Source organism: Gobio gobio, assembly GCF_949357685.1.
Source record: "Gobio gobio genome assembly, chromosome: 2".
Lineage (NCBI taxonomy): Eukaryota > Metazoa > Chordata > Actinopteri > Cypriniformes > Gobionidae > Gobio > Gobio gobio.
The window spans coordinates 50,649,439-50,675,804 of NC_137098.1; the positions used below are offsets into that span (position 1 = coordinate 50,649,439).

The window sequence follows — 26,366 nt, forward strand, 5'->3', positions numbered from 1 at the left end:
CACACACACACACACACACACACACAGTAGCCCACCTCTCACTTCTAATCAGATGCAGTGAGATGTGGCAGCTCCTGCTGTGGAGCTATGGGAGGAGCAGCATGTCTCACAGGTGCTTTCAAAGAACAAGATACAGCAGTGGAGAGACTGTAATTACTCTCCAATTACAGATAAAGATCTCACTTGAGGGCTGCAACACAAAGTGTCCTAAACAGCCATGCAGACCCACTCACACTATGACTCAAAAAAGTCCAATCAAGAGAGTCTTAGGAAACGTCCTTTGCAGGTACAATGATAATCACCGTCATGTAAAAGATGCTTTTTAATTGCTGTGGTATTCGTACCGACTCACTAAAATATAAACAAAAGTGCTGCTGAATCAGCAAAATGTGGAGTCTAAATCTTAAATGTATTCTAATGTTTCTCTAATACATTCAAGGGCCCTATCATACACCAGGCGCAATGCAGCGCTAGGCACTGGTTTCTTGCTAGTTTCAGCCCGACGCTGTTATCATTTTCACGTCCTGCGCCACGCTGTTTAAATAGCAAATGCATTTGCGCCCATTTGTGCGCCCATGGGCGTGCTGGTCTGAAGACGAGGTGTGTTCAGGCGCATTGTTGGCGCGTTGCTATTTTGAGGCAACTGAAATAGACTGGTCTAAAGTCAATGGCGCATTACATTTACATTTATACATTTGGCAGACGCTTTTATCCAAAGCGACTTACATTGCATTCAAGGTACACATTTTACATTTTGTCAGTTCACAAGTTCGCACTTACATATAATTTATAGAGAGTAATTCAATGTGTATTTGGCGTGCTGTCCGGGGGGAGGGCTTCGAGCTTGGAATTAGGCCCGAACCCAGAGTACCCCCCGTATATGTAAGTGGTTTTAGAGTTAATAGGTGTGGTGAAGGGTTGCTGATAACTGTCAACAAACGGAGGTAGATATATATACCTCTATTGTTGATTAGCTGAGTGCTCTCCACCTGTGTCAATTATCTGAACGTGCTTCTCCCGAACCTTGTTTATAAAACATCACTTCTTGCTTTCCCTGGGAATCGAACCCATGACCTTGGCGTTGATAGCGCCATCCTCTACTGTCTGAGCTACAGGAAAGCATTATTTATTTATTTATTTAAAGAGCACGTTAGTAATATGCACCAATAGGCGGGTCCACAACGCACATACACTCTGCTTATTACACACACAGGGATGCGCAGCAGCATATAAAAAATAAAAGGATTCCTCTCTGGAGCATTCAGCCTTTCCACTCGCAAATTCTGCCACATAAATAGCGAATCTGCAATGGTGCAAGCGCAACTGGCTTTTAAAGGGAATGGGAGATGAGACTCTGATTGGTGTATTGCACGTTATGTCCAAAACACATCCATGACTCATTAAGAGAATAGGGACAACCCTTTTAGACCATGCCCGTTGTTGAACTAGCCAAAGTGGATTTGGACACGGCCTAAGTGCACTTGCACCATGCGTTTTAGACCATGTGCTTTTTGATTAAATTAGGGCCCTTAGAATGAAACCTCAACACAATTTTAATTTTACAAAGCTTTCTAAATTTTTTTATCAGCATTTAATAAATAAATTATACATGAAATGCTGATCAAAATGTAGAAAGCGCTGTTGAAGTTAAAATTCTTATCTTTATAACCTATACAGCATATAGGGGTCAAAACACTTAATGCACATTTTAAAGGAAATCCTTGAAGTGATGATGAGAGCACGTTAATGGGCAATCATTTTTTTCTATGTAAAAAAAGGCAAAAAGAGAGACTGTTACAGCATAGGTGGAAAAGGAATTTCAAAATTAAGGTTCTCTCTTCATTTACTTATATTTTATTATTTTTTATTAACTGAATACGTGGGGAATAAAACACAAGGTGAGTTCAGAAGATATTCACAAAATGTGTCATTTCAGATTACTTTTTGAGACTGGAGATGATGATTGCTTTTAATGCAATGCAAATGCAAAACCTCCAAAACAATTTCACAAATGCCTTATTTGACATCACTTTTCTTCTGAAGCTGAAAACTTGAAATTGTTCTCTCTTTCTCTCCTTTCATTGACAACACAAACAGAATAAAAGACAAATAGCTTGTTAATATCTTTAATATTTACAGTTTCTTTAAAAAAAAAAAAGAAAGTATGTGGCATATCCCTCCCCAACCCCTTTCCCACAAATCCTGTCTGAAAATATTATTTTATGTTATTTTTTCCCCCCCTAACTTTGTCAACAAAAATAAAATGCATTTGGCAAGCTAACTGGAAACTGGCAGTGCTGGATACATAAAAATAATATTTCAAGTGATTTGGTGTAAGAATATCATCTGAATTGACAAAATACAATCGACATTTGACATTTTTGTACCCTTCATGTTCATAATGCGTCACATGTATAATACTTTTTTTGTCATTACTGAACTCCATCCAGACTTCTATCTTGCCTTGAGAAGTAAAACATGAGCTTTTAAATGTTCTCTACAATACGGTGTATATTAAAAGTGCAATAATGTGTATAAAATGGCTCTCTATATCTGGGTTATCATGGTTAGATCTTGTACATATGCACAGCAGTTTCCACAGCAAAAAGTCCATATCAAATAATAGCTCTACAAAAATGCATTTCAGAAGTGAGTTCCCATGTGAGTCCAAAAGTGCGCTAACGTCATCTCTAAATGTGAGCGATGTGATTCGATAAGCAGAGTTTAAGTTTGTCCACCACTAGTGCGGTTTTCAGAATGTGACAGCACCTCAATATCCAGACACAGCTTTGGCTAGAAAAGAGATAAAGAGTAAGAGATGTCAAATGCGAAAAAAACTAAGCAAAACAAAATAACACATTACACTTAAAGGTGCCCTGCCACATGCATTTCATTACTTTTGTGGTAATGTCTGAAGTTCTACCATGGACTCTGTAACATTTTTATGTGGAAAAAGGTTACCTTGTTTAAAGTCATTCTAGCGTGGTATATAAAGCCTGCAGGAAGACTTTGCGCCAGTTCTCATTAATATTCAAGCTACGAGCTAAGCTGTTTGACTCTGATTGGCTAACAGGCTAATGAGAGCCTGGCTATCGGCATCCTTTACCAGCGCAACAAGTAGAGGAACTTTGTTTACTATTGTCTGGAATGGCTGCAGAAATAGCTTCTTCAGGTATACTGCCATATATACATATGACCTTCAGCCATCCTTACTGTATACGAAAAAGTTCACTGAGCTAGATGAATTCTGTGGGCACGGTCTCAACTGGGCGAGCTCACGAATAGTAATGAGCTCAGGCAACACCACGTCAGACTGACCAGCTTTTGTAAATGGCCTGATTTGTCCGCTTATTAGGTAGCAGTTCATTTTCACATTCATGACATAACACAAACACATATGGACCTAACGTATTTAAAAAAAAAAATACAAGTAAAAACGGTTTTGCTTGGTAGGGCACCTTTAAGAAAAAAAAGAAATTTGTCAATGTGCTAAAATGAAGGGGAAAAAAGTTATAGTTGAAATTCCCGTGTTGCAAGTACTTAGTCTCTTAAACTCAACTACCTTTTTTAAATAACTGCCTCTTTTTTAATAACATAACCATTACCGTCAGGGGCGGATCTACCGGGGTGGCAACTGCCTCCCCGAGAAAACCCTAAGAAAAAGCATTGCCACCCCAGATTTGTCCCAGTATAAAATACAAATTAACGCAGCGTTTTCTGTACAACATTTTAGCAGCTGTGCTTTAATGTGGTGACTCAAAAAAATATCTAGCATGAAAAAATGGCAAGAAAACATGTCTGCTGCAAGTCAACTTCATTAACAGATATGACTCTTATGAACTGGTTCTTTTTGGTGAGTTAGAAACACAGCACAACCACTGTAGTAGCCCAATTCACAAACAAATTGTCCATTATTTATATATACATATGTAGTATTATTTTCCACAATGCTTCTCGTTGTTTATTTTGACCTGCGTCATGTACCCTAACTATTTGTGGTGTGCGGATTCTCACTTTTGCTTGTTACACTTTCATCATGGATATATTTGACATCCGACGAAATAAAGTAGATAAGTAGATCCTGATCACGGAAACTAATAGCAGAGTTAGGTAAGAATCTAATCTTGTCTAGTTAATGACCTCTGTAATCTAATCTAGTTATTTTTGAAAGACAAACTTTATGTTGACTTGACAAGGTATTTTCTTCATTTAATATAGTTTGAAGGTCAGGATAGACAAACAGAAGGGTGTTCTGGGTTGTGGCTCAAGTGTTGCTAGGTAGTTGCTATATGGTTGTGGTTTTGGATGACCTTCTGTAATACAGACATTTCCAACTCTGTTAAGAAGTCTCAGAGCTTTGATATTTTGGCAGTTCCTTTTAGCAAATTCGAAAGTTAAAATAACTTAAACTTGAACTCAACTTTTTATAGACGCCGATTTTATTTGTCTTTTTCAAGATAATATATATTTTAAAATGTCTATAAAAGACACTTATGTTCTATTGTGGTATGAATAATAAGACAAGTACTTAAACAGCAATACACATATTATAGAAATAAATGATAAAAATTAAAAGAGATTTAACAAATGCTTCAGATAAAGTTTTCCGCTGATAATGTTAGGTTCACATTCATTTTAAATTTAAACCTATAACGTGATTTGTCTAAATTTAATTGTTAAATATAAGTCTAACACACTTACACCACATATACTGTATTATGATCACATGCCTTACAACAGTAAACATATTTAGAGGGGTATTTTTTTACCCGTTTAATATGACGGTAAGAGAGAGTGATTTCCTTGGAAAGTCATTTGCCCTTTTGACATCTGTGTGTTGTGGTAAACTGCTTCATTAATCCCTAAAATTTTGTTAAGATTCAAGTTGGACTTTTCTGTAAAAAAACAAATGAACAAATACATGCCTCTTGTGGCTATTATTTTTTCAATTATAGTAGATGTAGTATATATGAGGGCTTCCAAACTTTATGATGTCAAGGACCCCCAAATATGATGAACCTTTATGAGGGACACCCTTCCTAAAAATCCATCTATTTTTATGTAAGAAAAAACATTTAAACTGTTAGTAAGTGTGACATTATAAATACAACATATTACGTATAACATTATAAACATAACATATAACTTAAATTGGCTATACTTAATGTTGAATGTATAAACTTGAAGAAGAACATTTTCAATGAAAAATCTTTTGTATAAGCAACTTTCACAATAAATGTATGCAAGCAGCTTACGTACTGCGTTAAGAATAGTGCCTTACAACCCCAGTGAGCGAGATAAAGGGGACTATAGTGACAAAAAATCACTAAAGATACACAGCAAACATATACAATTCTGGAATGTATGTATAAGGCAAGTAAGGAGAGAAACATTTAGAAATTAAACAGTTAGAGTAGACTTTTTTCCATTTTTGGAACCCTTAGAACCTTCTGGGGGTCCCCGGACCCCAGTTTGAAAACCCCTGGATTAAAGGGATAGTTCACCCAAAAATGAAAAATCTGTCATCATTTACTTACCCTCATGTTGTTCCAAACCGGTTTGAGTTTCTTTCTTCTGCTGAACACAAAAGATGATGTTTTAAAGAATGTTGGTAACCAGACAATTGACGGTAGCCATTGACTTCCATAGTATTTTTACCTACTATCAATGGCTACCAGCAACTGTTTGATTACCAACATTCTTTAAAATATCTTCTTTTGTGTTTAACAGAAGAAAGAAACCCATACAGGTTTGGAACAACTTGAGGGTGAGTGAGTGATGACAGAATTTTCCATTTTTGTGTGAACTATCCCTTTAAGTAAAGATGATTGAATGCTTGTTTGCTTTGGTGTTGCCACCCCTCACAGTCATCATGCAACCCCCTTGCCAACGGATAAATCATTTTCTAGATCCGCCCCTGATTACCTTACTATATAGCAGACAGGTAAACACTCTCCACTCTCCTTCTTTCTGTGCAGCATATTACATAAAGACAATGTTGCGTTAAACACACTTCAAACGTGCATGTGCATGACATGCACCATGCAGCTCAATTTCATTCAAATGCTGCTGAAACAGCAGAATAACACAGACAGCTCAGGCATTCAGTGATTAAATGGATTGGCTAATAAACGTATAAAATGTACAGCAATGAGATGACTCGAATCTCTCGTATATTATAATCATGGTACTGTCCACAAATAAAGTACAAAACAGGACTCAATACTTAAAAAAATAAGATTTTTAACCTTCAGAAAAGTTGGACATTAATCTCATGAGATTAATATATTCATTTATTTAATTTTTTGAAGGTAACTTTGTCAGCTTCCAGTCATTAGAGTATTAGTAGAGTGGCATGCTTAATATCTGCTAAAATGTTATATTGATGTTCCCTCAACTTACATTCTACTGCATTTAAGTAACTTTGGTAACACTTTAGTATGGGGAACAATTCTCACTTTTAACTAGTTGCTTATTAGCTTGCATATTGGCTGTTTATTAGTCCTTATAAAGCACATATAGTATTAATGCTTTATTCTGCATGGACATATTCTACCCCTTACCCAATACCAAAACTTAAACAATACAACAACTATCTTACTAACAATTAATAAGCAGTAAATTAGGAGCTTATTGAGGCAAAAGTCATAGTTAATAGTGAATATATGTTCCCCATACTAAAGTGTTACCGTAACTTTGCAAGTACATGTCAAATTATTCTACTAACCCTAATCTGATACCCAACCTAACAGTCTGCTAATACTCTAATGAGAGTTAGATGATATGTAGTTGCATATTAATGAGAGTTATTTGATAAGTAGTTGTGGGACAGAGCTAAATATCACAGTTATGGTGATTAATATGAATTAAAAATAGATATTAGTTTTGACTACATCAATTTGAATATAAAAAAAAATCATATAGCTTTAAGACTTCTTTAGGTATGAGGTAAAATGATCTACTATTGATGCTAGGTTCATTTTTGTTAGATAGTGGTTTATCTGAGAGTTCTCATGGTAAACAGCAAAGACATTTGAGCCTTTAACACCTAAAAAAAGAAAAGAAGTGTACTGTATTTGTAGACAGCGCCTCGTATATGAAACAGCTCAAATGAGAAGGCTTGCAATGCACTGATTTAGGGCATGCTGGGAATCAGAACACACAAAGCAGGTGAAAGAGGAACAGACTGTGCCATCCACACTTTTTCATGAGCTGCACTGAAACAGCATCTAAAGTCAGCAAAGACAAATGTCTGTGCTTGTTTTTTTTGTTGTTGTTTTTTCAGCCATTCTGTTCTTTATTGCAGTCACAGACATCAAAATGGCGAAGCTCTTTGCAGATGGCAAAGCAAGTGGTGTTTGGCAACACAACGATATGTGCTGCCTCCGTGATTCCCAGAGTCTTAATTATAAACATTTCACAAAAGACAGCATTTGTTTATGGCCTTTTAGGCTTATCAACAGACAAAAAGCCAATTTGCACACAATTTACACACCTCTTTATCTCCAGATGTAGAGGCAGTTGTTAGAGGGGGGCGAATCTACACTACTCATGAAGTTACTAGTACAGCACAAGCCCTGATGAAGCACAATCATGCAGCATGCAGAGGTGTCAAACACACACAGAACAATTAGCAAAAGCACATTTACGTGCTAAACGGTTAGTTCTTACTTAGTTTTTTCTCTGATTAGACAAAGGTGTAGTGAATTCCATTGCTCAGGGGAGGGGGAGCAGACTGAGCCGTAGAGACGGCAACAGGAGCGGGGGGAGGAAGAGGAGGAGGTGGTGGAGGTTGAGGGAGTGAGGTGGGACTGTTAACCGGCGGTGAGGCTAAAGCAGAAACAGGAACAGAGGGGTGTACAGGAGTAACAAACAGAGAGCTAGTGACACAGTTAACAGCTGCTACACACTACAAACAGACATTTGTGTGTATAAAAGAATGGTCTGTGATCATCAATGCGGTCAAACTTAAAATGTTAAGTTTGTTCACCCCCAAAAAAATATTTTTCCTCATTTACTCACCTTCATGTAATTCCAAACCTGTATGACTTCCATTCTTTCATGTAACGCAAAGGGGGACCTTTTAAACAATCAGCTGTACTGGTTTCTCTTGTTTTTAAAAAGGAAGCCAAAGCACCACAAACATGTCTGTATGATTAACGGGCCTAATACAAAGTCTTGTGAAACAATACAATCACTTTATGTGAAGAACAGGTTAGCTATTTACTGAAATTTACTTTCATTGGCACATTCATGAGATTTAGCCTATTTTAAAATAATAATAATAATACTTTAATTCAGAAAATATGTATTAAAATCATTAAGATGTATTTTAATCAAACGTTAAAAGACTTTTACATTGTTACAAAAATTTCTTGTTTGTTGGAACTTTATTCAAAGAATCTTGAAAATTATTATCAGGGTTTCCAACACAATTATTAGGCAGCTCAACTGTTTTCAACATTGCTTATAATGTTTCTTGACCACCAATCAGCATATTAGAATGATTTCTGAAGGATCATGTGACACTGAAGACTGGAGTAATTATGCTGAAAATTCAGCTGGGCCATCAAAGGAATAAATTATATTTTAAATTATATTAAAATAGAAAACAGTTATTTTAAATTGTAATATTTCACAATATTACCTTTTTTACTGAGCATATGATTAAAAAAAATACAGATTTCTTTAAAAAACATAAAAAATTCCAAATGACCAAAAACGTCTGAACAGTAATGTGTTTTCAGTTCACCAAATAATGACTTACATTCTGCTTATCTAAAATCAAAAGATTAGGAATATAGCACACTAGTTGCATAGAACACCTTGGTGGTGCTTTTGCATCCTTTTAAAAACATGAAATCCCAAGTGCCCATAGGCACTAACTCCTCCACATTCGAAATAAAGTCATGCAGGTTTGGAACAATATAAGGGTGAGTACATTTACATTTTACAAATTATTCCTTTAACCAAGGTGGTCTACCAGCTTTAACCAGGTTGGCCTTGGCCGCTCTAGCAGGTATTCCACCTTTGGACCAGTAGGTAGCGGTCTTAGCTAAATTGTTTTGCCTTTTCTTCCAATTTTATCGATGGAACAGACATAACATAAAACAACGTTGAAAAGAGGGTTAGTGGAACCAGGCGATGTCACAAGCCAACAAGTGCTGCCCTCACGAGCACTACAATTCAATATGCCAAGATAATGCACTGTTAAATTTGTTACAGAAGTTGAGAAAACTCAAAAACTTGAGGCAACCAGTATACTCAACTTACAGAAAAATGGCTGTATTAACTTAAAGTTGGTCAAACAATATAAGTTCTGTAAAATCAAAATTAATAATGTTTTTACATTACATTAAGCTGATCATTAATATTACATAATAGTGACATAAAACTTAGTTCATTGTATCAGTTTGTTGAGCAAACTGAAAAGGTTATACAGTTACTTATACACCGACAAAGACTATATATAGGAAGATGGTGCCCTCCGATTCCTTATAAATGGGAGTAAGTGCAACGCCAAATCTCAAATATGGCGAATAAGTCCCACCTTCTAAATGAAAGAGCCAATCGCTGATTAGTAAAGTCATTAGTATCTGCAGCTGGCATTAGGAGCTCTGGTTGCTATAGAAACAGGCAGTGTTCTGAGACACACGATTAGGATTGTGCATGCGCATTAGCTTTGTCTAGGCTGAAAAATGCAGGGTTTTTTGAAATCATGATTCGAGTGTTTAGAGAGAGATAGGAGCTGCACTTGCATGCCCGAGAGGTGTTTCAAAGATGGCCGCCGAGTGAAATGACTTAAAGGGACTTTGACACCGAAACAAGTTGTGTATACTCATTGAAATGGAAGAAACGTTGCCAAAGAGAACACTTATCACTGTGATGGGAACATTACTTTTTTTTTTTTAAACACTACATAAAACTAAAACAACTATTATTTCTGAATAACAAACATTTGTCATCATAAATTCACATGCTTTGAGCAAAAACACAACTATTCAAGTGCATCAACCTGTTAATTGGACCCTCACCTCCAAACTTGTCACTGTAAGTTCTTGCTGTTTAATATTTTAAGTTGCTCATACTAACCAGCATGAAAACTGTCAACAATTTGTTTGTGTAACTTTTTCTACATTCAATAGTTCGTTCAACTTTTAAAATAAAGTTTGTCTAACAAAAAGAAAGGTTTTTTTATATACGGTTTGCTTACAGGCCACAGCTCTGACTATCTTAGTCTTTTTATGCACTCATGAGCTCAAAATAAATGCACAAAGATGCAGTGGGTGATCAAAACCCAGATCTGCCTTCACAGATGAGATTCCTCATATAAGGTATTCTGACATGTTCTCCAATGGAAATACTGTGATAATTGTTGACTACGCCATACTGCCTTACACATTATGATCCATCACGTCAGGACGAATTGACTGCAAATCTGTGTGACTAAGAGAGACACGCTGCTCCCAGTCTGAAGGTTAGACCTGGCAGAGTGAGTGAGGCCTCTGTAAGAAGTAAAGATGAAACGATGGTGTGCTTTTATGCCATTTCAGAAAGATGTTCAAAGTGCTGCCACGGGATGCAGAGTGAACAAGCCCTGGTGCATATTCAACTGGGTCATTGATCGGCTCGGAAAAAAATGGCCTCATCAAGAGATTCCTCCCAGCCTGAAAGATCCGACATGTCTCCCAATTAGCAAGCATCTTTACTCGTCAGATCTGCGCTAATAAGGAATAATGTTCAGTTATTAACGTTGCGGTTGATAGGCTTGGCTTTGCTCTTTCTTCTTCCTCATCACGCCTCCATTGCCGATGTTTTGAAACGGGGTGGACCGTTTCTCAGAACGCTCACAGTTATTCTGTAGTCGTCAGTGTGATGGTTTAGGAAGTTTTATTGGCACTGTCAGATTAGCATTACAAATAACTGTTTCTGGAGTGTTTTCTTCCTGTTTACCTTGATCTTTTCACAGAGTATTTGAACTGTCAAGGTGCACTGCAGACCATATCTGAAATTAATCTATTCAAATGGAGCTCTGGCAATGACTGTATGGTTATTATGGGCTTCTCTCATTCATCTTCCTCAGCCTATCTTAACGTACATTGTGCCCTTTAAACTACCTGTCCTTGCACTTGCCATTTAACATGATATTTGCTTTTCACAGGGTTACTTACTGCTAAAACATACAGTACATGTAAATGTACAGTCAGTGATTTGACTTATAAATGCAATGTAAAAAATACAGGATTTGCTCTCATAGAATATGGAGTGTATCGACAAGTAATTTGAAGAGATTGATTCACTGGGTAGAACAATAATCCTCCTGGTTTGTTTACCTGCCACTTGTTTGCTCTTGAGTGAGGCCTCTGATGCTAAGGCATAGGACATGGTGATGATTCTCTCCTGCTCTTGTAGAGCAGAGTCTATATCCGGAAGCACTGGCTTGTCTACTGCTGCAGGAGAAGGTATATTCTGGACACTTACGTACACACACACACACAAAGAAAAAAACAGGTACATCAGATTGAACGAGAGAAAAGTGTAAGAAATATGTTCTCAGCATTTTGCGGTCAGTATACTTTTAATCAGCAAGGATTGAATTGATCAAAAGAGACAGAAATATTTTATAACATTATAAATATATTTACTATTTCAAATAAATGCTGTTCTTTTGGACTTTCTATTCATCAATGAATCGTGATAAATCACACACAAATATTAAGAAGCATATGAGTTTAACACACTGATATAATAATAAATACCATTTGCACTAATTGTCTATAGGGCCACTGCAAGATAATGATGTGCAATATCTTTACATGCAATACCTCACATCAGTTGCCAAAGTTATTGAATTGAAATGTATTATACTTACTGTGTCATAGTTATACAGTACCTATTGATTTTGTGTGGATGCGCCGTAAGGTTTGCTAACTAATTGTTATATTTTAAGCAATGATAATAAAAGGGAAATTAATTTAAATAGTTATTGAGCATTAACTCAGCATATTAGATTGATTTCTGAGAGATCATGTGATGCTGAAGTCTGTTGAATATTCAGCTTTGCAATCACAAGACTAAATCACATTTTAAACAATATTTAAATTAGAAAATGCTGTTTTTAACTGTAATAGTATTTCGCAATATTACAGTTTTTACTCTATTTTTGATCAAATTCATGCAGCCTTGGTGACCATAAGGGACCATAAGGGATTTAAAAAATCTTACCAACCCTACATTTTTAATGGTAATCTATACAATGGCAATAAAGCATCTATAAAGATGATTATAAGAGTGGCTGTGTTAAATGAGACTGATCTGTCAGTACCTGGACTTAGCCAGGATGCTCTTGATTCGTTCCACTTTACGATGTCGAGCCTCCATCTCCTGAGGGCTGAGGGGCTCCTCGGGATCCAGGTCCACATAGCGCTCAGGGATGGCCACCTTTTGAGGCTTTGACAGCTATACAGCCATTGAGATCAAACATATACCATCAATCACTTAATTCTGAAATCTATCATTCAAACTTTTATGTTTAAAGACCCCCTGTGGTGAAAATCAAGCTTTCTAAATGTTTTTTATATGTCTATGTGGTTGTGGCGAGGGGGGCGTGGTTTAGCGAAGTCTGTGACGGGAGAGAGAGTCAGAGGACGAGCGGCACGTAAGTGAATCAAGGCCAAATGAGAAACACCTGTCTCTTGTTTCAGTGATTGGCATGGGGAGACAGGATATAAGCCACCCAGGAAATGGGACTGGGAGAGAGAGGAGCTGGACAGACACACACTGGGACACGAGAGAAGAGAGAGCTGCAGAGAGGAACTGCCAGAACCAAACCGTTGACAGAGAGAGAGAACATTTACTTTGAGTTGTGCGATGTGCACATTGTTTATGACCTAAGTTGCCACGAAATAAAAGTGAGTTCGTGTCCCAGTAAGCCGACCCCTTGTCTTCTTCCTTGTCCCTTTACGAACTTTGTTACACTGGTGCCGGAACCCGGGAGGAAGAAGACAGAGCCGCTGCCATGCAAACACCGTCAGCGACGCCATTTGCGGACGTCATCCAGGTGCTCGCGGGCCTGCATCGGGAGCAACATCAGTCGATGCTGGAGATCCGGGAGGAGCAGGAGCGGCGTTTCCAGGCACTCCTCCTGGCCCAGCAGCAGGACCGTGAGCTGTTCCGGAGCTGCATCGACCGGGAGGTTCCGGCCGGGGACACCTCATCTGCCCCGGCCAAATCCACCCACATGCAGCTCACAAAGATGGGGCCACAAGATGACCCGGAAGCGTTCCTGGACTTGTTCGAGCGCTCCGCGGAGGCATGTGGGTGGCAACGACTGGACTGGCCGGTACGCCTCATCCTGCTGCTGTCCGGAGAGGCGCAGCTAGCCGCCCAACAACTGCCAGTCCAGAACCTCCTGGTCTATGACGACCTGCGACGGGCCATTCTCCAGCGGGTCGGGCTCTCCCCTGAACAACATCGTCAGCGGTTCCGGTCGCTGACACTAGGGGAGAACACCCGGCCCTTCGTGTTGGCCCAGCAGCTCCGGGACGCCTGCCGCAGATGGCTGATGTTTGGCCAGTCGACAGTCGACCAAGTCATCGATCAAGTGGCACTGGAGCAGTTTATTGCGCGGTTGCCCAGGAAGACCGCGCAATGGGTCCAGTGCCACCGGCCGGCGTCGCTGGACCAAGCCATCCAGCTGGCGGAGGATCAAATGGTGGCGTGCCCAGGGGTCGGCGAACCCCTGCCGGCGGCTACTCTCTCTCTCCCCTCTTCTTCTGCTTCCTTTTCTTTTAGGCCGGTGCCAGCTCCCCGGACGAGGGGAGGGTTCCAGTCCCGAGGTCCGCCCCGAGGACGGGTCGAGGAACTCCAGGGCGGAGCATCGGGCTCGCGGGTGCCCTCTAGGGGCAGGGAGCCGGCCGGGTTCCCTCCAGCCTCTGGTCCCATTTCCCCTTTCTCTCCACGCCAATCCCTTGATTCCCTTCCTGCCACTGGGGCGGCGGGGAAGTCTGGGCCGGCCTGTTGGCGGTGCGGGGACCCGGGTCACTTTATAGATCGCTGCCCAGTGATGGAGATGGGAACGCTGATCCGGGTCCCCAATGCGCCTCAGGCTGCCCCTGATCGAGCCGGGCTGTACCAAATACCAGTCAGTATTCAGGGGGGTACCTATCCGGCTTTGGTGGATTCAGGGTGTAACCAGACCTCTATCCATCAAAGCCTGATACAGTCGTTGGCATTGGATAATAGCCGCATGGTTAAGGTACGGTGTGTGCACGGGGATGTGGTGAGTTATCCGCTGGTGACGGTTATAATTCAATTTCAGGGACAAAAGCATAGAGTGGAGGTGGCAGTTAACCCGCACCTCCGACATCCGCTAATTTTGGGTACGAATTGGCCAGCATTTGGTAGTTTATTGGGGTGTCTATGTGCGGATGTCTCTGGGGAAAAGAAGGGGCGGGGAGAGAAAGCGGCTGTGCAGGTTGGGGAGACTGAGCCGGGACCATCGGGTACCGTTGCAGAGGAACGGAGTGGTGTAGAGAGGCTGATCCTCACTGACCGCGATGATTTTCCTCTGGAGCAGTCCCAAGATGAGTCGCTGAAAAATGCGTTTGCCCAGGTCCGAGCGATCGACGGGCAGCTCCTCCATCCTGAGCAGCCACTCTCTTATCCTTATTTTGCCATATTAAAAGACAGGTTGTATCGAGTGACCCAGGACACTCAGTCAAACCAAGATACAACCCAGTTGTTAGTACCAAAAAGCCGTCGGGAAATGCTTTTCCAGGCGGCTCATTCTAATCCTATGGCCGGTCATTTAGGTCAAGCGGCCACACTGAATCGTTTAATGGTCCGGTTTTTTTGGCCGGGCATTCACGAGAACGTGCGCAGATGGTGCGCGTCGTGTCGTGAATGTCAGCTGGTAAATCCACCGGCCGTTTCAAAAGCGCCATTGCGCCCTCTTCCGCTTATGCAGGTCCCCTTCGAGAGAATTGGCATGGACCTCATCGGACCATTAGAGCGATCCGCACGGGGGCATCGTTTTGCATTGGTCCTGGTGGACTATGCAACACGATACCCCGAAGCAATTGCTCTCCGTACCATTTCTGCGAAGAGTGTTGCGGAGGCTTTGTTTAGTTTAATCTCCCGGGTGGGGATCCCGAAAGAGATCCTCACCGATCAAGGCACGGCGTTTATGTCACGTACATTACGCGAACTTTATGGATTATTGGGCGTTAAATCGATCCGCACCAGCGTCTATCACCCACAGACGGATGGTTTAGTGGAACGGTTTAATCGCACTTTGAAGACAATGATCCGAAAGTTCGTACAGGAAGACGCCAAAAATTGGGATAAATGGTTGGAACCCCTGTTGTTCGCTGTACGTGAGGTCCCGCAAGCCTCCACTGGGTTTTCCCCGTTCGAGCTTCTCTATGGACGTCAGCCCCGGGGGGTGTTGGACGTCCTCAGAGAAGCTTGGGAGGACGGACCATCGCAGGGCAAAAACGAAATTCAGTATGTCATGGACCTGAGAACAAAACTCCACACATTGGGGCGGCTATCCATGGAGAATTTGTTACAGGCTCAAGACAAACAGAGCCGGCTATACAATAGGGGAACGAAACTGCGTGAATTTTCACAGGGAGATAAAGTGCTTGTATTACTCCCAACTTCTAGCTCAAAATTGCTCGCCAAGTGGCAAGGGCCGTTTGTGGTCACACGGCGAATAGGAGATCTCGATTATGAGGTGGTTCGATCGGATAGGGGTGGGGCACATCAAATATACCACCTTAACCTCCTTAAAAAATGGAGTGAGGCAGAGTCAGTGATGTTGGCAGCGGCCGTGAGCGGAGAGGAGGATCTCGGGCCAGAGGTAAGCACAAAAAGTACATCCCTCGCCCTGGCTCCAGGGGGAGACCACCTCTCGCCGCTGCAGCTCACTGACATAGCCCAGTTGCAGGAACTTTTTGCGGATGTGTTCTCGCCCGTACCCGGTCGGACAAACCTCATTCAGCACCATATCGAGACAGAGCCGGGCGTGGTGGTTCGCAGTCGGCCTTATAGGTTACCAGAACACAAAAAAAAAGTGGTTCAAGAAGAATTAGAGGCGATGTTAGACATGGGAGTAATAGAAGAATCCTACAGTGATTGGGCCAGCCCGATAGTTTTAGTTCCTAAAACAGACGGCTCGGTACGGTTCTGTGTGGATTATCGCAAGGTGAACGCTGTGTCGAAATTCGACGCATATCCAATGCCAAGGGTTGACGAGTTGCTCGATCGGCTAGGCACGGCTCGGTTTTATTCGACGCTGGATTTAACAAAGGGATATTGGCAGATCCCCTTAACGCCTTTGTCTAAAGAAAAAACAGCCTTTACGACGCCGTTTGGATTACACCAATTTGTGACACTTCCGTTCGGGTTGTTCGGGGCACCGGCCACGTTTCAGCGTCTCATGGATAAAATTCTACGGCCGCATGCTGCATATGCCGCTGCATACTTGGATGATATCATCATCTATAGTAATGATTGGCAGCGGCATGTGGAGCATGTGCGCGCCGTCCTGAGGTCGCTGAGACTGGCTGGGCTGACGGCCAACCCGAAGAAGTGTGCGATTGGGCGCGTAGAGGTCAGGTATCTGGGTTTCCACTTGGGTCATGGGCAGGTGCGTCCCCAAATTGACAAAACAGCAGCAGTTGCAACCTGCCCGAGACCCAAGACCAAGAAGGAGGTGAGGCAGTTCCTTGGGCTAGCGGGATATTATAGGAGATTTGTTCCTAATTATTCGGACCTCACTAGCCCACTGACTGACCTCACTAAAAAGGAAGCACCAGACCCGGTCCAGTGGTCAGAGCTGTGCCAGCAGGCTTTTACCCAGGTGAAGGCTGCTCTGTGTGGCGGGCCGCTCTTACAATCACCTGATTTTTCTCTCCCTTTTGTGTTACAGACGGACGCGTCGGACAGGGGGCTGGGGGCAGTCCTAACCCAGGAGAGGGAGGGGGAGGAGCGGCCGGTGCTGTACATCAGTCGCAAGCTCTCTAAGAGAGAGACGATGTACAGCACCATTGAGAAGGAGTGTTTGGCAATCCGGTGGGCCGTTCTTACCCTCCGTTACTATCTCCTGGGGAGGGAGTTCACCCTCTGTTCGGACCACGCCCCTCTCCAGTGGCTCCACCGCATGAAGGATACCAACGCGCGGATCACCCGTTGGTATCTAGCTTTACAGCCATTTAAGTTCAAGGTGATCCACAGGCCGGGGGCGCAGATGGTTGTGGCTGACTTCCTTTCCAGAAATGGGGGGGGGGAGGCTGCAGGCCGGATGGCTCCCCGGCCTGAGTCGGGCGGTGGGGGTATGTGGCGAGGGGGGCGTGGTTTAGCGAAGTCTGTGACGGGAGAGAGAGTCAGAGGACGAGCGGCACGTAAGTGAATCAAGGCCAAATGAGAAACACCTGTCTCTTGTTTCAGTGATTGGCATGGGGAGACAGGATATAAGCCACCCAGGAAATGGGACTGGGAGAGAGAGGAGCTGGACAGACACACACTGGGACACGAGAGAAGAGAGAGCTGCAGAGAGGAACTGCCAGAACCAAACCGTTGACAGAGAGAGAGAACATTTACTTTGAGTTGTGCGATGTGCACATTGTTTATGACCTAAGTTGCCACGAAATAAAAGTGAGTTCGTGTCCCAGTAAGCCGACCCCTTGTCTTCTTCCTTGTCCCTTTACGAACTTTGTTACAGTGGTGTTTTTAATAAGCTTGAAGACAAACCATGTTCAAAATCATATTCAGTATTTTCTCCTTAAAACTGCCTTGAAAAAAAGACAGCGCCGTTTGAAATCACCGGTGTTTCTTACATCACAAACTACCTTGTAACCAATCACGTCAATGTGCGGGCGGGCTTTAGCATGTCATTACTACGGTATGCTGCGAAGCAGGGGAGTCTCAAGAGAATCCAGAGTATCCCGGTATATTTTTCTGTTGATATGAAAAATCAGGTACATTTAGCAATATAGCGGTGAATTATGTAAATGATCTATATTAAGATATCATTATGAAGGATACAGATTTTTTAGAAGGCAGCTGTCTGACTCTGAGATGGAGTATGAGAACATGGTTTGTGTAACATTAGCAACACATTATTAGCTGTTTGATAATGTAGTCAAGCAAAAGGCTAATCATATTAATTACTGTAATGTGTCCGGCATTGTAGAGAACGATACATAAAATGCATTACCATTCTGAGACATCGAGCGGGGCTCATTTGCATATTCATGGTTCCGTGTATACTAAATGAAGCAAGAGTGTATAGTTACATTCAAGCTATTATTAAATATGCCATTTTGATGATCAAAGATGAGTTTTAATTGATACAATTATTGACTACAGGGGGACTTTAATCATTTCTTTACTTTATTCATTTTCCATTCTTGTAAAAAACTTACATTATGTGTAATATGAACCTATCAAATCCAAGAGTACTTACAACTGTCACTGAGATTTTCCTTTTATAATAAGGATAGTTCACCCAAAAAGGAAAATTCTGTCATGAATTATTCTTTACTCGTGTGGTTTCAAACCTGCATAACTTACTTTCTTCTGTGAAACAGAAAAGGAGAATTTAACATTCACTTTTTATTTTCTGCATACAACACAAGTGCATGCTTACTGAGCATTTTCTGATCCACACAAGGAGGAAATGGTGTCTGTCAGAATTTTCCTTTATGTGGGAATTATCCCTATAGGTAGTATGTATGGTTACCTCTTTGCTGAGGTCCAGCTGGTAGTCCAGAGGCTCCAGATCCAACTCTCTCATGGGTGTGCTGCTCAGGGTAAGCCATTCATCTGAGCGAGAGCGCTGTCTCTCTTTGTGTTCGACTGGTCTCTCCTCACCCTGCACAGCCCGCTCCATTAACTGCAAATCAAAGTCCTGCTCTCTCCTCCACTGAAGGCACAGAAACACACAGAACCCTGAGACAGCCAATCTAGACCTCACACACATGAATTTAGTTTTTACAGGACAAGAAAAGTATACAAAAACATTTACAGTTACACTATGTAACGCTTAAGAGATCATACTGTGACAGATCTTAACTAAGGAGAAGTCCCCCTCCACCCCCAAACCTCCCTGAACCGTAGATACTATTAAAGCCAAATGACCTCTGTGCTCTACATATCAGTTTACATCCAACATTCATACTTTACATGAAATGAAAAGTTTAAAGAGGAGAGCCCTGCACAAAAACAACACACAAAACTAGGTTAAACTGCAACCATGAGCATAATTATATATTGTCCCGGTGCGCTCCTGTACCTCTGTACCATGTAAAAGTGATTGGATTGCGTCTGAAGCGTCTCATGTTCAAGCTCTCAAACCGTAGCGTACAACACTCCTGCAGACCAAGAAAGACGCAATAAAAAGCTCCATCTGCGACTTCATTTACATGCTTCATTCCCAGGCTTTATTGTGCTTACTGGAAAGAAAATAAATCAGTGTGTCGTGAAATAAACTGCGGTTTCACATTCACAGTTGACAGAAAAAGAACAATTACTTTCTTTTGCTTTTCTTACTAGCAAAGTGTTTATTTTCTTATGTGCAAAATTCTACAAAAAAAGAGAGGAAAACAGAGCCGTGCAACTGATTTTCTCTTTGCAAATTATGCTACAATTCGCTGTTATATTATTATGACCGTACAAGTGATTAAAAACATGTTCAGTAAGTAGTACAATTATAAACACAACTTATTCATACATCACCCAGGCAATTCATGGTGTACACATTCAAATACATTTTCGTAAATCAAGGAGCAATATTAAAAAAAGTATTTTTAAAAAAAAGCCAGGGTAAGTTAAACCAGGTCATGTTTTGTAAAATGAAAATTAAATTGTTTTTAAATCAACAAACATAAAATATGATCAAATCATTTATTCTGTACAAAGAAGGGCATTACTTGCCTCAAGTCAGGCCCAAATTGCATGAAGAAAATTATTTTGCAGGTTTTGGAAGAATATTAGAAAGCCGGATGTGAAAAGTGAAATTTGGTGCAATTAGTATAAAACAAAAAATAAATGAGTGAGGTAAGCACAATATAGTCTGGTTTCACACTTTAGTTATGCTATAATTATTATGGTTGAGTGATGAGCAGCTAAAAGGTTTGAGAGCTTGTGCTTGAAATTTTGTTTAGTATATGAGTCCACTAATACAGCAGACCTTGTTTCCCATAACTTTGAGCATTGGGTTATTGTTTTAGAGGTTAAAAGAGCATTTTGATGTTAGTGTTGGATTTGGCCTACTCAAACGCCCCCAAGTAAAAGCACACTACTTTGATTCACTATCCCAGATGAGCTGCTCCCTTGAGATCCATGTCCCAAGTTAAACACTTATACGAGTCATTAGAACATTTTAAACCTGTTATTTGACTAAATAGCACATCAGCTTCCATTATTAAACCTCTAAACACAATCCATGTCTTTCATTGGCAAATTGTATAAGTTCTTATTCTGTAGCCCATCCATGTGGCCCGCCAACATATGATAAAATCTCTCCTGTCTCCTTCCGCAACACCTCCCACATACCCACTTACCTGCGGCAAACACTATGCTGAAAAAAAATGCTTAAAATGCTGATCGCATTAACACCAAATCTTACAGTTCTCCATCAAAACAGTGTAAATAGCTGAATGTGCATTTATGTCATGGCGATAATCCTCTCTGGAGGAAAATATGTCATTGTGCTCTAACGTACTGATCCAAGGTCTGCAGACACGGGTCTGGATGCGGAAGCGCGAGATGTGGAGGCCTGCCGCTCGCCCTGGCTGAGCGTTCTCTTGCGCTCCCGTACGAGAGCCTTTTGGTGACGCTTCATCCTCTCCAGCTGCTCTTCTGCGCTCATGCGGCCGCGCTGCTGCACAATCTCCCCAGAGTATAGCCGCTCCAAGGCACTCTTTGGTCTCTCCTAGGAGACATCAGTAGATGTGTTAATAATGCTGAAAGAAACTGCACCATAGCAACAGTGTGGAGAAAAACATGCATCACCGTTTCCTAAAAAATATTAAGCAGCACAACTGTTTTCAACATTGATAATAATGTTTCTTGAGCAGCAAATCAACATATTAGAATGATTTCTGAAGGACCATGTGACACTGAAGACTGGAGTAATGATGCTGAAAATTCAGCTTTACAACCACAGGAATAAATTGTAATAATGTTTCAGAATATTAATGTTTTTACTGTATTTTTGATCAAATAAATGCAATCATTTAATCAGCACTCACCGCACTCTCCCAGCTATTTAGGTGCTTAGACCTGTATGTCAGTACCAAAAAATGAAAAAGGTCTCCACTCTAAAAACATATTTTATTAATAGGAGATTTAATAAAAGTACAAACGTTTCGGCCTTTGCCTTTGTCAGTGTGACAATTTTACTTCTCAATAATTATATAGAAAGTACGCTGCAATGTCTTCAGGTGATCATGATCATAATGAACAATCAAATAATCGGCCCACAAACTACAGTTTTTGGTCCATCTAGAACATTAAATAAAATACAACAACAAAAAACAATGCTGGTGAAAATAAATAAATAAATTCTTCAAATAGACTCCTGATTAGACAGACGATACACAGAATACACAGTCTATAATTAAACTTCATCTTGAACGTCAAAAAAAGGGACAATTACACATCAGGCAACTATGCCGTTCATAAACATTGTGCCCAAAAAAACTTAACAAAAAAATAAAAAATTATAAGAAGCATGAAAGATCATAATCTTCATTCAAAACTAAAGGAGACATAGTTTGTAAATTAAACATACAAAAGGCCTGTCTTTTTAAAGGAACACGCCGACTTTTTGGGACTTTAGCTTATTCACCGTATCCCCCAGAGTTAGATAAGTCCATACATGCCATTCTCATCTCTGGGCGTGCCATAACTGATGCACCCACCGCTAGCCTAGCTTATCATAAGGTAAACGGCTCTAGCTAGCCTACTGCTCAATAAGTGCCAAAATAACGCCAACATTTTCCTATTTACATGTTGCGATGTGCATCGTGTACTAAGACCGACGGAAAATGAAAAGTTGCGATTTTCTAGACCAATATGGCTAGGAACTATACTCTCATTCCTGCGTAATGATCAAGGAACTTTGCTGCTGTACCATGTGTGCAGCAGGCGCAAACTTCCGTCAACATAACCAACGTGACAACCTGCTTGCACAGAGAGCGTGCTGGGGACTATTTACAGGCGCTGCGTAATATCATTGCGCTGCTGCACCTAGCCTGCAGCACTCCTCTCAGAAACTGAAGCCTCCGCGCCTCGATCGCCCTCCGGTGGTTGGTCCCAGTATAGCTCATAAACCCCACCTCTCCATGTAGTAGAATGGACGTGAGACACACTAAACAATTAAACTACACTTCAAATAATTGTTTCTTAAAGACAGTTTCTGTCCTTTTAGGCTGTTTTTATCACAATGATTTCATTTCAAGTGTTCGTTTTTTAAATAAGTTTAGTTTTAGTTAGTTAGTTATTTGATACTATAAAAACAGGGGGTGTGATGTCATGATTGACAGCTGAGATTGACGGCTTCTCTGAGTGAAGTTGTCACTAAGGCACTAACAGAGTTTTTTTCACAATTTTTGGGAGGAGATTGGAGCTTTAGCTTTAATTTCTACATTTCCATAACTGTTTATTTCACACCATCATAATGAATTGTTCTGCATCTGTGAGAGTGTGGGCGGGCTTTTGATAATCGCGCCTCTACTTCCTGCTCTCTACTGCGCAACTCCGGTCCCGAGATGTCAGCGCCGTGTGCGGGCCTACGAAAGCTTCAACTCTGGTCAGTGGAATACAATGAAGTCGCGTCGTCCATATTTTTTTATGGTCTATGCGCTGCACCCATGGTACGGCAGCAAAGTTCATTGATTACTATGCAGGAATGAGAGTATAGTTCCTAGTAGGGATGCCACAATTCTCAATATAATATTGAACCGTTCTGTAAGACATTCACGGTTCAATACGCACTTGTGAATTACGGTTTTCCATTTAATTAATTATTTTTATTTTTCTCTGTTTGAAATATTTCGGCTCTGTTTGAGTGTGCCTGTGAGTCTACGCGCTGATATGAGCAAATATCCAATCACTATGCACTAAAGTTAGGGGGTGTTTAGCCACGCTTGCAATGCTGGTGTCAGGCTACTCATCGAACATTATAGTTATTCACAATCATGAAAGTTCATTATGCGTTTTAAAGCCTTGCCGTTTAAATATTGAGCTGAGCGCACACACTAAAAGCCTGTCAAACACGTGATTACTGGACTAAGTAGTCTTACTGCTCTAATACTGCCAAATACACACAAGGTTAACATAAAACACAGTCGGTTATGTCTAAAGTGAAACTAAAATCGGCTTGTCTGTATATTAGATGCGTGCAGGTCTTAAATTGACAGTAGCGCAGCCTAATAGTGAACACGCTGCCGCTTGTCCTTAAAGGGACAGTTCACCTCTAAAATTATGTCATTATTTACTCACTCTAATGTTGTTCCAAACCTTTATTCATTTCTCCTGTTGAACACAGACAGTTGATGGTAACTATTGACTTCCATATTATTATTTCCTACAATGGGGACCAGCAACTGGTTGGTTTCCAACATTCTTCAAAATATATTTTATGTCCAACAGAAGAAATAACTTTATTCAGGTTTAAAACAACTTGAGCACGAGTAATCGATGAAAGAATTTAAATTTTTTAGTGAACTATCCCTTTAATGTTAATAAAACAACAAAAGACAAAGAGAAAATCACTCACTGCTCTTGACTGAATTTCATTCTTAAATACTGCTGTACAGCTCTGAGCTGCCACTGTAAATCTTTATATATATTTATTTTATATTATACAATACACTAGGAATGTGTGCAAGGGTAGAGAAAGAGTATTGCAATAAAAAAATAGTATTTTTTCTCCTAGATGGAGCCGTTTACCTCCAGTCTTTGTGCTAAGCTAGGCTAGCGGTGGGTGCGTCCGACAGAGTTATGGCACGCACAGGGATGAGAATGGTATGGACTTATCTAACTCTGGGGGATATGGTGAATAAGCTTAAGTCCCAAAAAGTCGGCGTGTTCCTTTAAGAGATTGTCATCAATGTATCCACACCAAATAAATGCAGCCTTGGTGAACATAAAAAACGCCTTTCATAAACGTTCCTTCAAACATTTTCCTTTCAAACCAAATTTTTGGACAATAGTGTACATTTAATCATATTAGTTTTTTTATAAAAATGTAATTGAATTGATTTTGTATAATGTGTTGTTAATAATGTGTGTAACAGCAGAGCTGTGGACTCTTTCAACTTTTTTTTTTCTCTCTCTTTCTGACTGTGCTCATTTCTGTTAACATTTTCTGCATGAATCCATTAGGGTTGGAGACACACTGTGTTCACAGTCTGCATGGCAACACTACCGCAGTAACTCATTCGCAAAGTACAGTCTGGCTCAAGCCCACACTGGCTGCTTTTATTTCATGTGCTCAGCGGTTTGTACTGCTGCTGCATCTAATCAACCTGCTGCTTGTCAGCTCTACCAAAGCAAACTATGAGAGACCATTTATGTCCCTCTGCCTCTCAATAGACACTTTCAGGACTTGTTTGGCTTCCTACCTTTAAGCTTGTGGTGGTGGTGATTCCTCTTCTGAGGGTGACAAACGATGAAATGTTTGTTGATTGGTTCAGTCTTGAAGATGAGCCAGTCAAACCTAACAGGAGTTGGACTGGATTAGACAAATCTTTCAGACCATCTCAAATTCTGAGCTGATAGATCATACTTTCAAACATCATAACTGTCATCCATTATCACTGTCCACTAAGTCTTATATCACATTCACACTAGGTACGCAATTAAGAAAGCGTGTTTCATCAGCTATGAGCACTTTTGGCCCTGTGGCGCTATTAAAGCACAATTTTTTTAGTAGCTTTAATTTGTCTGCTAACAATGTCCAACATTATGTACACTACATTCAAAAGTTTGGGGTTGGTAAGAATTTGTTATATTTTTTTAAAGAAGTCTCTTATGTTCACCCAGGCTGCATTTATAAAAATAAATACAAACAGTAACATTGCGACATATTAGAACAAATAAAATAACTATCTTCTATTTTAAAATGTAATGTTATTCATGTGATGGCAAAGTGTCGCATTATCCTTAAGAAATCATTCTAATATACTCATTTGGTGCTCAAGAAACATTACTAATTATTATCAACGTTGAAAACAATTGTTCTGTTTAATATTTTTGTGGAAACTATTATACATTTGGATTCTTTTGGAAACCATTATACAAAGGATTCTTTGATAAATAGAAAGTTCAAAAGAGCATTTGATTGAAATAGATATTTTGTCAATGAAAAAGTCTTAACTGTCACTTTGATCGATTTAATGTATCCTTACAGAATAAAAGTACTAATATATCTTAAAAAATGTATCTTACTAACCCCAAAATTTTGAACGGTACTATTGCTGTATCAAAGGAAAATTATGTAACAGTTCAAATTATGTATCGTGTTTAACAGCATTCTTTGAAGAAATTGCTGGTGGTGGAAATTATATTGTTCACATTTTTGGCTCCTTCGTAATGTTAAGACTGAATTCACATTTACAGCATCTTATGTAGCCTAAATGCATTAACTTATATTTCCACACTTGCAAAATTTGTCAAATTTCTCCAATTGGGAATTATGGAAGTTGGGAAGCACCTCCACAGGCTACAAAGCAAATATACATAATAATTAATTAATAATTAAAAATATTACTTACGGAATGTTTTCACATCAGCAATTAACTGTACTGTGTTTTACAATACATGAACCAAACCTCACATTCCCATTTTAGTGAGTGTGGTACCCTTGTGCGAACCTGTGGCTGTCATGCATGTACAGATCTGTTTGTACCTCTGTTTGGTAGAGTTTGGTAGCCACTTTCACGGCTCAAGCCCCCCATTTGTCCACCAACTGCCAGCAGTTCAGGCTCACTGAGGAATGCCCGTATCTCAACCTACAGTCCCAGAAGAATAGAGCTCAGAACAATAATAACATTTAACCATTAGCACAGATGACAGCTGACCTTATCCGGGTACTGTTGAGTGTAACAAACCTTATGATCTCCATTAGTGTACTGCCCGATCTCACGGTCACGTTTCCGCTCATCAGACTGTCGCTTCAGGCCCCGGACTGATGTGTGGCGGATGACCGAGGTCTCTTTGGGGAGAGGGGGCACAGCTGGGGGGTGTTCATCTGGGCTGTAGAGGTGAGGGAGGGGGGGTCTGGGTGGAGCATCTTCCTCAGGCTGTATATGTAAACGTAAAACATCCATAAATAAAGATAAATAGACTAA

At 40.6% G+C, this 26,366-nt stretch overlaps 1 protein-coding gene across 4 annotated transcripts in view; it reads right to left on the reverse strand.

Moving 5' to 3' along the window:
* Positions 1–2,111: 2,111 nt before the first annotated feature.
* Positions 2,112–26,366, reverse strand: part of plekha7b (pleckstrin homology domain containing, family A member 7b) — a 139,404-nt gene continuing 115,149 nt past the window's right edge. For 3 of the 4 annotated variants that reach the window (XM_079810525.1, XM_079810527.1, XM_079810526.1), the window contains 8 exons: positions 26,127–26,318; positions 25,925–26,027; positions 24,639–24,733; positions 20,732–20,941; positions 18,749–18,931; positions 12,326–12,459; positions 11,334–11,476; positions 2,112–2,793 (listed from right to left, as the gene is read on the reverse strand). In XM_079810525.1, coding sequence (XP_079666651.1) covers positions 2,771–2,793; positions 11,334–11,476; positions 12,326–12,459; positions 18,749–18,931; positions 20,732–20,941; positions 24,639–24,733; positions 25,925–26,027; positions 26,127–26,318 — 1,083 coding nt within the window. In that variant the 3' untranslated portion in view covers positions 2,112–2,770. Of the gene's footprint in view, positions 2,794–11,333; positions 11,477–12,325; positions 12,460–18,748; positions 18,932–19,429; positions 20,942–24,638; positions 24,734–25,924; positions 26,028–26,126; positions 26,319–26,366 lie in introns of those variants that run through there. The other variant, XM_079810528.1, reaches the window with a different exon arrangement.